The 13,349-nt window shown below is 34.2% G+C and overlaps 1 protein-coding gene across 3 annotated transcripts in view; it reads right to left on the bottom strand.

Annotated features, from left to right (window-relative positions):
* The window catches only part of PHKA2 (phosphorylase kinase regulatory subunit alpha 2), a 103,294-nt gene that overhangs the window by 73,091 nt on the left and 16,854 nt on the right, over nt 1-13,349 (bottom strand). For all 3 annotated transcript variants that reach the window (XM_074299867.1, XM_074299868.1, XM_074299869.1), the window contains exons 3-5: nt 7,217-7,264; nt 6,032-6,200; nt 821-903 (exon numbers count right to left, since the gene is read on the bottom strand). In XM_074299867.1, the coding sequence (XP_074155968.1) occupies nt 821-903; nt 6,032-6,200; nt 7,217-7,264 (300 nt within the window). The remainder of the gene's footprint in view (nt 1-820; nt 904-6,031; nt 6,201-7,216; nt 7,265-13,349) is intronic.

Below are 13,349 nucleotides of genomic sequence, written 5' to 3'. Positions count from 1 at the left end.
AAGGACTCAAATATGATAAATGTTATTAAGAAAGCTGGAAAGTAATGTGGCCACAATTAGGTTTAGAAATGCCACAATATATCCTGAATAGATACATGATATATAGATAGGACCACAGATATAAAGATAAAAAGACAATTCTGATTAAGCAAAATCAATGCAGTCAGAATTGGAAGGTTTCCTCTGCAGAAAGTAAAGGAGTGGGAAGAAATTAAACAAATAAACAAATAGGCATACTTTCAGACAATTTGTTCATTTGTTTTTCTTGACTTTATTTATTTTGTTTACAAATAGGAATTTAATTTTTGTTGCAAGGGAGGAAAAAATTAGTGATGGATATATAAAGAAAAATAAAATTAATTAAAACATTTAAAAATATGGAGAAAACAAAAAAGGAATACAGAAGATAATACAAACAGGACAATTTTATTATCTTGTTAAATTTAATGTAATTTTTTAAATGGTGTAATACAAGTTCAAAACTTCAAGAAGAATCCTTTTGGCTTCTCTTTTTCATTGTTACATTGTGTTTGTTGGTGACTGACTACATAATAAAGCGGGAAACTATAAAATGAGATATGACTTTTGAGCTCTATGACTTTTAAAGTACTTTTCAGCTCCAAATTTTATTAGTCTTTAAACTTTTTAGACATAGCAGAAACCATTTTTCTTCTTAATTCTTCTTTAAGCATATAAAAAAATAGGATGGAAATTTTCTGCCCTGAGGCAGAACACAGTTATACAACTCATGATTTATTAAGAAATTAAATTTATTCCTGCTACTGGGTTAAATGAAAAGATCATCAGAATTTATACTTACAGCGACTTTATATGCAGCCTCAATGTAGAAAACAAGATTCTGTATGAAGGCCACCTCATCAAGGGTAAAAATAATACGTAAGCCTAGAGAAAGAAAATAAATACCAGTGGCATTATTAAAAAGAAAGATATTTGATGGGTACAATTCAACTGAGCCCACATTTACCAAATGCCTGCCATGTAGAAGATACTATTCTGTCAGGAATGCAAAAAGAAAAATGACAAAATGGTCCGCTATCTCAAGGACCCTAAAGGAGCAGGTATGATGCAAGAAAATCTGAGTAGAAATATAACATTAACAAGTGACAGAATGAGAAAAAGTTTAGTTGAAGAAGCAGCACCTAAAACTTTAAAAGATGATCAAGATTCTGAAAGAATGAAATGATAAAAGGTGCCAAGTATAGGTTACACCTAAAAGAAATGCAAGAGAGGAGACTGTTGAGTTTAGGAAATGGCTAGTAACTCAAGTTTATCTGGAAAACAGAGTAGAAAGAAGGGAAAATTGTTAACAAGAAAAAGGGCTGGGAAAGGTAGTTTCTGTTTTCTTGATAAATACAAGGAGAGATCTATAAAGGAAGGGGGAGCAAAGAGACAAAGTAGTACAGGAGGCCTGTGGAGAAAAAAAAAAGCTTTAGAATTTCTACATGAAGACAATCTGAGTAAAACAGCAGAACTACCACTTAAGCAGAACGGTCTGACTGAAATCAGATAATGTGACTTTAAAGATAAAGTTTTACAACTCCCTCAGATATGTTCATAAATTCTAGAGTAGGAACAGAGAACACAGATGGTAGTGATGATCTAGGGTTCTCCACCCTAGGTAGGTTTGAATTAAAAAAAAAAAAAAAGATTATGGGGTAAGGAATCAAGGTTAGAAGACAACATACAGTTAACTGATTACCTAATAAGATGAAGACTACAAAATAGGAATATGGGCTCAGAACAGAGGTGACAGAGTGGAGGAACAGAGAGGAATCTAATGACTGGAAATCACAGAAAGGATGAAGAATAAACTTAGGAAGAGTAGAACCATTTATGTCACTTAGATCTGGAAGGCTACTTTAGTGCCTGGCATGTAGCAGGTGGTTAACAAGTGCATTTGGGGGTGATTTTATCCTTATTTTCATTTCTCTCAAAACTATCTAAAATGCACTGGAGTTTCTTAAAACTTATCTGAATCATTTAGTTTATTATAAACATCCAATGCCTTCTGATTTAAAATCTCTTTCAGGCAATCTGGCCTAAGTAGAGCAAATCCTTCTAAAGTAGTCACTTAGCTACTCTGACCATCAGTTTTCTTATCTCTAGGGGTTTGGACTTAAGGACCATGAAGGTTACTTCTAGTTTTAAATTTATGAAGCTTTGAAATAAAACTACATCCTTTTGCAAAAAAAAAAAAAAAAAAAAAGTTCATAAAATGTTACAATGACTTCAATTGTCTATTCAAGTCTCTATTGGTGATTGGCAAGTTCAATCACAAAAGGTAGCCCTAGTTCTAGAATGAGTTTCATGGTCTATGGATATCAAACACAAGATTTGTCCAATAAGCAGCCTAAAAGATTTCAAAATTTAAAGTAGCAATGAGATTACAGGCTAAGTCAAGAAGTTTAATCAGGTAGCTTTATTAAATAATACTTTATAAAAATGGAAAAATAATCTTACCAGACTTGTTCTATTTAAAAATAAGGGATACATTCATTCAGCTTAAATTACTTTTAGAGTGTTCTAACTTTAGAAGGCTCTAATTTTTTAATACAATCATATCTTTTTATCTAGGGCAGTTTATTTACTAAACTTCTTCAAAATGTATTAAAAAAAACTATATAAACTAACATAAATTAATGTTAAATTGACATTTGTATAATGTCCAGGCTAGTTCCCTGGAGGGCCTCAGGATCAGTCAGAGTCTGGATCAATCAAAGTTCTTGGTCTTTAGGGGGAGAAGTGAAGGAGGCAGGCAAGCTGCCACTCGGCTTGCCAAAGATGTATCCTGGATTCTAGAGTCTGGAGTCTCCAGTCTCTCTCCTCCTCGTCCTACAGCCAGTGACTCCTGACTTCTCTCCCTCAGCCCTCCAATCCTTGCCTACAATTACCTCACCACCAAACATTCAACAAGCACCAATGGTGAGGAGAGCTATCACATCACCATCTCATCAAAATATATGTATATAGAGCCATTATCTTACATCCAATAGGTAATTAGCCTTAAGTGCTCTGCTATCTGATTCAAGCACATCTTTTCAGAGTTTCAGCCCTCTACACATTTGTCTGAATGCATCTGCAATGAAATTAGGAAATATACTATTCAGTGTTAAGGCCCAAAACTGATATATATATATTAAAATTCCACTAATTAAGGTATATGGCTCCTCTTTTATTGTCAAAGATAAGCATATAGAAGATATGGGTTTTTTTATTGAAACCAGTGATGCAAGTACTAAGTAATAATATATTTAATATTATCTTTTGTTTTTTTAATAAATCTTTTTATTTTTAAAACATACATGAATAATTTGACAACACTGACCCTTGCATAGCCTTGTGTTTCAGATTTTCTACTCCTTTCCCCCATCCCCTCCCATAGATGACATAACATTACCTTGTTTACCATGGCTGTGAACATGGCCAATACATTTATGCTGATACCTATTTTTAAAGCACAGCATCTTATTTCAGTTAACAAATGATCAGTCTTGTTGGAGGGAAAGAATAAATTTGGAATTGAAAACTTTTTTAAAAAGAGAATATTTGTAGAAAAGAAAAAACAAACAAAAAACAAAACAAAAAAATTACTCTTTGCAATGGAAATAAAAGATTGGTCTTAATCTCTGCAATATATCTACATGGATGAAAATATGGCTTGCTTATTAAATATTCAGATGACGGGGACTGAAAATGGATAAGGCAATATGATGGATGACAGATACAAGATTCAAAATGATTATGGAATGATTGGACTGACAGGCCAAAAGGCAGGTGAGATTTAATACAAAATAGCATAAAATCCTGAATCTAAGTAATGAAAAATCAATTACTCAAATATAAATTGTGAGGTTCTGGCTTGAATTTAGCTCATGTAAAATTAATCTAGTATCTTAAAATAGCCATAAGCTAGATCTGTCAATAGTTTGACACCAGGGTTGGAATTTTGGTCTATATAACAAGTAATGTTCAAAACAACTGAGCTTCAACTTTGATAATTTTACATTATAAAGCTATGTTAGACCAAAAAAAAAAAAATGCCCCCACCCAAATAAACCCAAATCCCAAACCAAACCATGCAATCTGAGATTGTATACAAGAACTGTTTTCAGAACAAAGGAGTGAATGTCATCTTACAGTCTATTCTGGAAAGATCACATTGCACTACTGTGCACAACTATGGGAACTGTATTTTTTTTAAAAGAGTAACATAGATAAGATGAAATACATCTGGAGACAGGCAAATGGAATACTGAGGAGATTAAGAAACATTTCACAGAATGATTAAAGGAACTGGGGATGTTTACCCTGTCTAAAACAGACAGTTTAGGAAGGTAATGTCTTCAAGTATTTGAAGGATTGGCATCAGGAAGGAAGATATTTCATTTGCTATTTTCAGGGCCAAAACTAGGTAGAAATGGCAAAGAGGCAGATTGGAGTTCTATATAAAAAAACATTTCCCAATCAACCAGGCTGTCCAAAAAGGAAATATACTATCTGAGAGCTAATCTTCTTCTCTCTTGAGATCTTAAAGGGACAAGAGATCATAGGATGATTGATTTGGAGCTGGCAGGTCTCTATCCCATCTCATCATTTTACACATAAGATGGGGCAGATAGGTTAAAAGACTTTTACTGAGATCATACTAGACCAGACTGAACTGAAAGTAAGGTCCTCTGATTCCAAATCCAGAATTCTTTCACTCTACTTCAAGTGAATTAAGGATATAAAAAGGAACCCTACTCAATTTATATCTTATATAGCTCATAATATCTTAGATTAGCTAAAGAATCTTTAGATTAGATTTTATCAGTTTGAGACTTAAGTCATATGCAGCAAGGATAGGATTCTAGGAACTATATCAAATTAAAAATAGTTGAAGGATTTGAAAAACTTCAGTCTGAAAGCGGTGACAAAGTATGGAATTGATTTATTCTGTGCTTTTCTATTAAGGGCAGAAGCTACAAAGGGACAGACTTCAGTTTAACATGAGGAATGTTTAGAAATAGAATACATTGCAAATTAGTGAATACTTAGGTCACCAGAGGGCAGATAGGTAGCAAAGTAAATAAAAAAAGAGACAATCAGGAAGACCTATCTTCCTGAATTCAAGTCTGGCCTCATATACTTATTAGCTGAGTGACTCTGAGTAAGTAACTTAACCCTGTTTGCCTCAGTTTTCTGATTTTTATAATTAGCTAGAGAAGGAAATGGCAAACCAAAAAAACCCCTCAAAAAGAGTTGCATATGACTAAAAATGACAGAACAACAACAAAGGTCATTAGAAATTTTCACAAGTTACAAGATGTCAAAGACACTGTGGAAGGGATTTTTGAATTGGATAGGGAGTTTCCTTCTGACTCGTGAAATTTTGTGATTTTACAATTTTGTTACAGGCCAGAACTCTTGTACTTAAACAAGGATTCTTACAAGGTGCTAACTCAGTGGAATTGATAAAGATAATTGTTATCTACTTTAACATGGTGATTAATAGTTCTCTAGTTCAGTACATGTACTTAGTATTCAATATAGTTCTACAAGATTCACACATATGGTAATGTAATTATAAGAGAGCATATAAGCTGGGACAAACTCAGCCAGAGTCAGAGCCAGAGAAGACAATCGGACTGGAGGAGGAAGCTCAAGCTCTTGGAGCCAAGGAGAGATAGATTCAATTAATCATCCACTTTTGTGGTGGCTGGAAGCTGAAGCACAAGCTTGGGGACTCAGAGCCAGATTCATTCACTTCATCTCACACTGATGTGGTGCCACCTTAGCTTCTCCACTGAAACCAAGACTCCAGAAGGCCTCTAAGAAAGCTAGCCCAAGGAAACTAGATTGTGAAGGAGATAATAAAGGATTTGAACTTCAACACCTGGCTACTCTTGTGGTGATTACTGAAAGACCTCAGAAAACTAAACAAGAACATTACATAGTTCAACAAGTCCCAATTCAGTTAATTTATCATTTGTGTTTCTGCTGCATGTATAATTCTATAAGCTTTACTTACCTGAAGCAGTCATCTGTGCTAGAAATAATAAAAATAAGGAAGTAGCATCAACTTGTAAATGTCCCCACTGATCATCACCAACCACAGTGCCACAGGTAGCAGTATTATATTTGGCATGCAAGCTGTCCTTGGTGCTCTGAGTATTCTTAAACTTCTCAACTTTATCCACCTAAGAAAGATAAAATGTAGCTCAAAGTTATTCACTCTCACCTCACCTACAACAAAGTATCAGAAGCAGGGATGGAAGCCTGTAGTTATTGATTCTACCCTTAGCAGTCTATCTATTAGAATGTAGTTGTATCTGACTGAATATTATATTTTCTATGAACAAAGTTTAAAGCATTTTAGCTTCTTACGCTAAATTCATAAGTGAAAATAATACAATCAACTTTTTTTTATACCTAAATATTAAGTTCTTTGAGGGCAGGAATGGTCTTATATATTGACTTCTGGGAGTTGAACTGCGGTAGAGTCCAGATTTATGATTTCACAGAACTTCTTGACATGAAAACACTTTTCATTGGTTCTGAATGGGAATTTTTCTAAGGCATGGAGAAGTTAAGGAACTTGGCCATGGTTACACATCTAGCATGTGTCAAAAGTAGAATTTGAACTCAAGTCTTCCTGATTGTAAAGTCAGTCCTCCACCCAGTATGCCAGGTTTTCTTATGCTGAATAAAATGTTTGTTGAATGAAAGAAAATTATATTTGCTGGTATACAGAAAATACATTTTAACAGATGAGCAGGAATCACTTCCCTTATGTGAATCAGCACTTACTCAGAAGTGTTGTCTATCAAATATTAAAGTTTCTTGTTTGAGACTCTACCTTAAAACATTAGTACAGGGTAAAAGATATACCAAAGGCTTGAGTTAAAACAACAACAAAAATTTGACTTCAAATTAAAAGAAATTACTTCCATATAATCATAGCACTTAGCAAGCAGCTACTGTATTTTCTTAGTTGTTTTGGAAATGATGTTTTTAAACAAAAAATAAACTATAACATGGTTTTTAAAAATCCACTTTTTTACTTTACTATAACAAATTGTTTTAAAAAAAATAAGATACTGTGAAGAGCCAAAGAAAAATTCAGTTTCAGAAAATTTCAGCTTCTACTAATAACAATATGAAATTCAAACTAAAATGACTTATAAAAACAAATATATATGAGTTTTCCAATTACCTGTCTCATCATACATTGAAGGAGACCCCTCATCAGTTTCACAACATTCTGGAAAAAAACAAACAAATCAAAAATAGGATCATATCAATCAATTACTTAAGCAATCAGCACTTATTAACTACCTACTATGTATCAGGTCATATCCTCTACTTGTTTCATTTATTTATGGTGAAATGCTATCCTTTCAAACTTTTCTTCAATCTTAATCAAGATTACCAGGCTAGTTATTCCTGTTCATTTTTCCTCTTACATTTTCAGAAGTCAATTCATCAATTCACAAATATTTATTAAATGCTCACTCTGTATCAAGTGTTAGGGATACAGTGATAAAAATAAAAGTTCTGCCCTCACCTATACAAAGTAAAATACAATAAATACAGGTAATTTTGGAGGGAGAGTATTAAGAAGAGGGTAAGAATCATAAAAGTTAATTTTCTGGTCCTGATTTTTTAGAATTGCATTATTTCATAAAAATATTTTCAGATTATTTTTATCTTAATGGAATCATAATATTTCATTACATCAGTGTACTTGAATTTATTTAACAAATTGCATTATTTGATGATTGGGCTACTTCCAGTGTTTTATAATTACAAATAATAGTATGAAAAAATTTGAATCAACATTAATCTTCCCCCCAAAGTCAGTATTTTCAAGGTACAGACAATTTTTTTATATAAATTTGCTTTATGCAAGCTCTGCTTTACATAAAAAATTCTTAAAGAAATCAACATTTCAAAAAAAAAAATCCCCCCTCTAAACAAATATGCTAATCTTAATGTATAGTACTCTGCTTTTATCTCTTGGCCTCTTGGCTCAGCACTTCAAAGTCTCTCCTCTACTCACTTAAAAAACCCTCTTTGTGAAATTAGAAGAATGGATGCAAACACCATGTAATTGGAGGCTTTGCTTAAGATCTCTGGCACTGGATGGTTGTGGCAGCCCTTTTTATGGTGGCTAGAAACTGGAAATTACTTGGATGTCCATCAATTGGAAAATGGTTGGGTAAATTGTGGTATATGAATATTATGGAATATTATTGTTCTGTAAGAAATTACCAGCAATATGAATACAGACAAGCTTAGAGAGACTTAGATGAACTTATGCTGAGTGAAATGAGCAGAACCAGGAGATCATTATACACTTCAACAACAATACTGTATGAGGATGTATTCTGATGGAAGTGGATATCTTCAACAAAGAGAAGATCTAATTCAGTTCCAATTGATCAATGATGGAGAGAATCAGCTACACCCAGAGAAGGAACACTGGGAAATGAGTGTGAACTGTTTGCATTTTTGCTTTTCTTTTCAGGTTATTTTTACCTTCTGAATCCATTTCTTCTTGTGCAACAAGAGAACTGTTTGGTTTTGCACACTATATTGTATCTAGAATATACTATAATATATTTAACATGTATAAGACTGCCTGCCATCTCTAGGGGAGAGGGTGGAGGGATGGAAAGAAAAAGTTGGAATAAAAGTGAGTGCAGGGGATAATGTAAAAAATTAGCCATACATATGTACTGTCAATAAAAAGTCATAATAAAAAAGAGAAAACAGGTAGATATTTCTTGAATTTCACATATGCTGGGTCTAAGTTATTATTAGTCTTAAAATGATTTCCTGAGTGTTTATAACTAAGCTGTTACTGTATTTTCTAAGCAAGTATAGGCACAATCTATTGTTTTGTAAATGTGAGAATTCTGGTTTTTGTTTTTGTTTTTGAACTTTCTTTTGGTTAAAAGTGAGTAAAAAGTGAAAACCTGGGGGAAAAAAAAAAAAAAAAGATCTCTGGCACCAAGAGAGGAGACCTTTGCCCCATCCACCTACCTGCCCATGTGTTTAGTCCTACTGTACCTTTCTTTCATGAGTTTGCAGTACTCAGTGTCTGTCCCTGGCCCTGTGTGCTACATATCCTCTCCTATTTGTGTCCATGTTTGGCCCAGCATGTTCTTCCTTCCAGTTCCAGCCAGGCTCTTACACAGTCGATCCTGTTCCTGCTCTTGCCTTTCTATCCCTGTCCTGACAGTTTCTCTTTGTGTGCCTGCCTTCAAAGCCCTTCCCCACATCCAGCAGCAAATTCAGGTTATGTAAAAATCACTTTACACAGAGGTCTATGGAAAATATAAAGTAAACACTGTCTATATATTAGATTATCTGGACAACTAAGTAATACAGTGAATAGAGCAATAAGCTTGGAATCATACTCATCTTGATGAGTTGAAATCCAGCCTCAGACACTCACTAGCTATGTGATCTTGGGCCAGTCACTCAACTCTGTTTGCCTCAGTTTCCTCATCTATAAAAGGAGCTGGAGAAAAAATGATAAACTTCTACAGTATCTTTTCCAAGAAAACCCCAAAATGGGGTCATAAAGAGTCAGAAAAGACTGGAACGATTAAGTAGCAATAATTAGATCATTCACTTCTTACAAATATTGTTATATATGCATGATACCAATGGGCAATTATATACAAGTGTCCAAAAAAAGAAACCAGTATACTTCTAGAGCCTACGATGTTCCTAAAATGTTTTATTAATAAGCTTGCATGTAATAGCTAGTAGTAATAGTTTGAATATGGTCCAGGCACAGATTATGTCTGTTGACCACTGACCAGACTGGTTAAATTTGAAAAAGTTCATTAAAAGAAAAATCACCTACCAGGTGATGAATGTTCTATGTCACAAAACCTCAGGAAGACAGCCTAAGGCATAGAGTTTTCTGACCTTTGTTGGTAAAAAGGCCAAATCACACTTTATAAAATTATTGAACTTCTAAATATCCATTTAGTGACCTACTCCTTTTTCTGTATGATATAAAGTTCATCTTGGGGTGAACTGAAAGTGATAAAAGAGGAATTAATGATTTTCCTCTTAACATGAATAGAAAAAAACAAAACAAAACACCGATGATCCTATTAAAACTATTTCCTATATTTAGCTGTAATTGCATTCTAAATGTTTTGTGATAAGCTTTCTATAAATGAAAAACAGACTATATGCATAGAACCTATATATCCTAATATGGTTACTAAATAGTATAGAAGTGGGGAAAAAAGGTATTGTGTTATTTGTCCTTTTTTTGATGATATTGGGAAGGTGATGTCATAATTTGCAAGTGAGTTGGATTTAAATGAGGGAGGCCTACTCAAAATCATCAGCCTCATTTTCTCCTTCAAAACCCTTTGGGCCCAGTAACAAGATATAGATCAATCAGGATGAAAGAAGATGGCCCTGCATACAGTGAGAGACCTTGGCCTTTTTAAGCTAAGATCTTTAATACGCTTCGTTGAGGCAACTCCCATTCAATGATTAAAGCTAGGTAAGAAAAGAGACAGAGAATAGAGAATTTTACCTAGTAAAAAATAAATAAATAGATAGATAGATAAATGAAAAAAATCCATCTAGGAAGGGAAGATCCTCAGGGTTTCTGGACAAAAAAGAAACAATTGCTATTTAACTCTCACCCAGAGCCAAAAGAGCCCAAACAATAATCAAATGAGTCTTGAGCTGGGACTTGGGTCAATCAATGACAGGCAAAATAATTTAGGTCTAAAAGAGAGGAAGGAAGAAGCAGTCCTTTAAATGGCTTGTGACAGCTCCCAAGAGTCTCAGGAGAGATGTGACCCCAGAGGTACTTTTCCATTAGTTAGCTAAGCAGCACAAGGCTTGAGGTCTCAGATCAGTCAGAAAGATCAGGAAAAATGGAGGATGAGGAAGATGTCAACCCCAGGTAACAGTATCAGTGTGTGTGTGTGTGTGTGTGTGTGTGTGTGTGTGTGTGTGTGTGTGTGTGTGAGAATACATGTGTATATGTCTCTGTGTGCTAGAAGTACACACATGCAAACATATATATGTTTATATTAACACTAATGTATGTACAAGTATACTTGGAGATATTAATTAGCAGGTTCAGTTCCAGACCACTGCAATAAAATAGATAGTGCACTAAAGCAAGTCACACAATTTTTTTTTTGGTTTCCCAGTGTACCTGAAAATCATATTTAGACTATAGTTTATTCAACATGTGCAACAGTATTATGTCCAAAAATAATAATTTAAGAAATACTTTACTGCTAAAAAAAATATTCCAACCATCATCTAAGCCCTCATCAATTTGTATTATCTTTTTTGCTGGTAGAGGGGCTTGCCTAAATGCTGATGGCTACGACTGAACAGAATAGTGATTGCTAAAGGTCAGGGTGGCTAAGCAATTTCTTAAAATAAGATACCAGTTACTTTGCTGCATCAATTGACTTTTCCTTTCACTTGAACACTTAGGGGCTTTTGTGGCGTTATTAAATGACCTAATTTCTTTTTTTCTTTTTTTTTTTTTTTAATTTTAGGCTGGGGTTAAGTGACTTGCCCAGGGTCACACAGCTAGGAAATGTTAAGTGTCCAGGACCCAGATTTGAACTCGAGTCCTTCTGAATTCAAGGCTGGTGCTCTATCCACTACGCCACCTAGCTGCCCCAAATGACCTAATTTCAATATCGTTGCAACTCAGGGAATAAGGAGACCTAGGGATAAGAAGACAGATGGAAATAGTTGGTCAATCGAAGCAGTTAGAAATCATATATTTAATGATTAAGTTCACCCAGTTAAATGGGCATGGTTCATGCTATCCCAAAACAATTACAAGAGTAACTTACAAGATCACTGATCACAGATAATTACAATAGATATCGTATTAATGAAAAAGTTTGAAATATTTTGGGAATTACCAAAATGTAGTGGCAGCTAGGTGGTGTAGTAGATAGAGCAACAGTTCTGAAGTCAGCAGGACCTGAGTTCAAATCTAGTCTCAGACACTTAACACTTCCTAGCTGTGTGACTCTGGCAAATCACTTTACCCCAATTGTCTCAGCAAAAAGAGAGAGAAAGAGAGAGAGAGAGAGAGAGAGAGAGAGGGAATATTACTAAAATGTGACACAACGACAACACGAGCATGTTGTTAGAAAAACGGTACTGACAGATTTTTTCAATACTGTGTAAAACTGTAAAAGCTATCTACCAAGTACAATAACACAAATATATATATCTGGATTAGACAATACAGATGGGTAATGCACAGGAAGAAAGCTGGTTGGATTACCTTCAGGAATGGCAATTTTAATGATTCCTTTAATGACTCCAAGCTTCTCATGAAAACAAAGGTCCAGATTTTTTTGATAATTCATTTTAATTATTTGGGGATTGTTATATTCTACATCTAATCCCCAAATAATTAAAATGAATTACCATGAACAATGAAGAGGTGCACAGTAGTTGTGAAAAACTGTAATATGTAACTAATGTAACAAGAACAAAAGAGGTCATAAAGGCAATTGTACATATGACAGAAAAAGGAAGTTTATTCATCACATGAGGGATGAATATAGATGGCCAGAGTGCTCTATTGGTATTTTTGTGATATGAAAAGATATCATGGAAGGCTTCAAAAACTTTAGCTGAATTCCTATTAAGTGACCTTGTGGAAGGACATGAAGAAGAATGTCACAGGATAAGTATGTAAGAATAATAAATAATAACCACCAACATTTATATAGCACTTATTTACTCTGTGTCAAGCACTATGCTAAGCACTATCCAATTATTTTCTCATTTGATCCTAACAACTCTGTGGGATAGGTGCTTTTTTTCCCTTCATTTTACAGTTAAGAAAATCGAGGCATATAGAATTTTACCTAGGGCAAGTTACCGAGTGTCACATAGTAAGTATCAGAAGCCAGGTTTGAACTCAGGTTCCAAGAGGAAGAGGTGAATGATGGGGCAAGCTATAGGAAAAGACAAAAAGGGGTAGAATCAAGGACTGAAGGAGAGGAGCTGTGTTGAAAAGGCAACTCCTTCATAGGCTACAATAAAGAAGGGATGGTTAAGTAAAGATAAGATTTCAAGAACAAGAGATTTCACAATTGGTTCATTTTCTCTGTGAGATAGGTGAGGGGGCCAGGGGATGTGGTATAATAAACAGAGGGGAAAAAATATTTGGAACTATAAATGACAGAGATCTGATCAGAGAAGAATAAAAGCAATGAGTCTTTTGAAAGTAGAAAACACTGTTATTGACCGTGATATGATTGTGTGATTTCCTTTAGTAGTGTTAAAAAGTTTGGAAAGAAAATAAAAAA

This window comes from Sminthopsis crassicaudata, chromosome 3 (genome assembly GCF_048593235.1).
Source record: "Sminthopsis crassicaudata isolate SCR6 chromosome 3, ASM4859323v1, whole genome shotgun sequence".
In the NCBI taxonomy this organism is placed as follows: domain Eukaryota; kingdom Metazoa; phylum Chordata; class Mammalia; order Dasyuromorphia; family Dasyuridae; genus Sminthopsis; species Sminthopsis crassicaudata.
The sequence above is the reverse complement of the archived record's forward strand: the minus strand, read 5'-3'. Positions and strand labels throughout refer to the sequence as shown.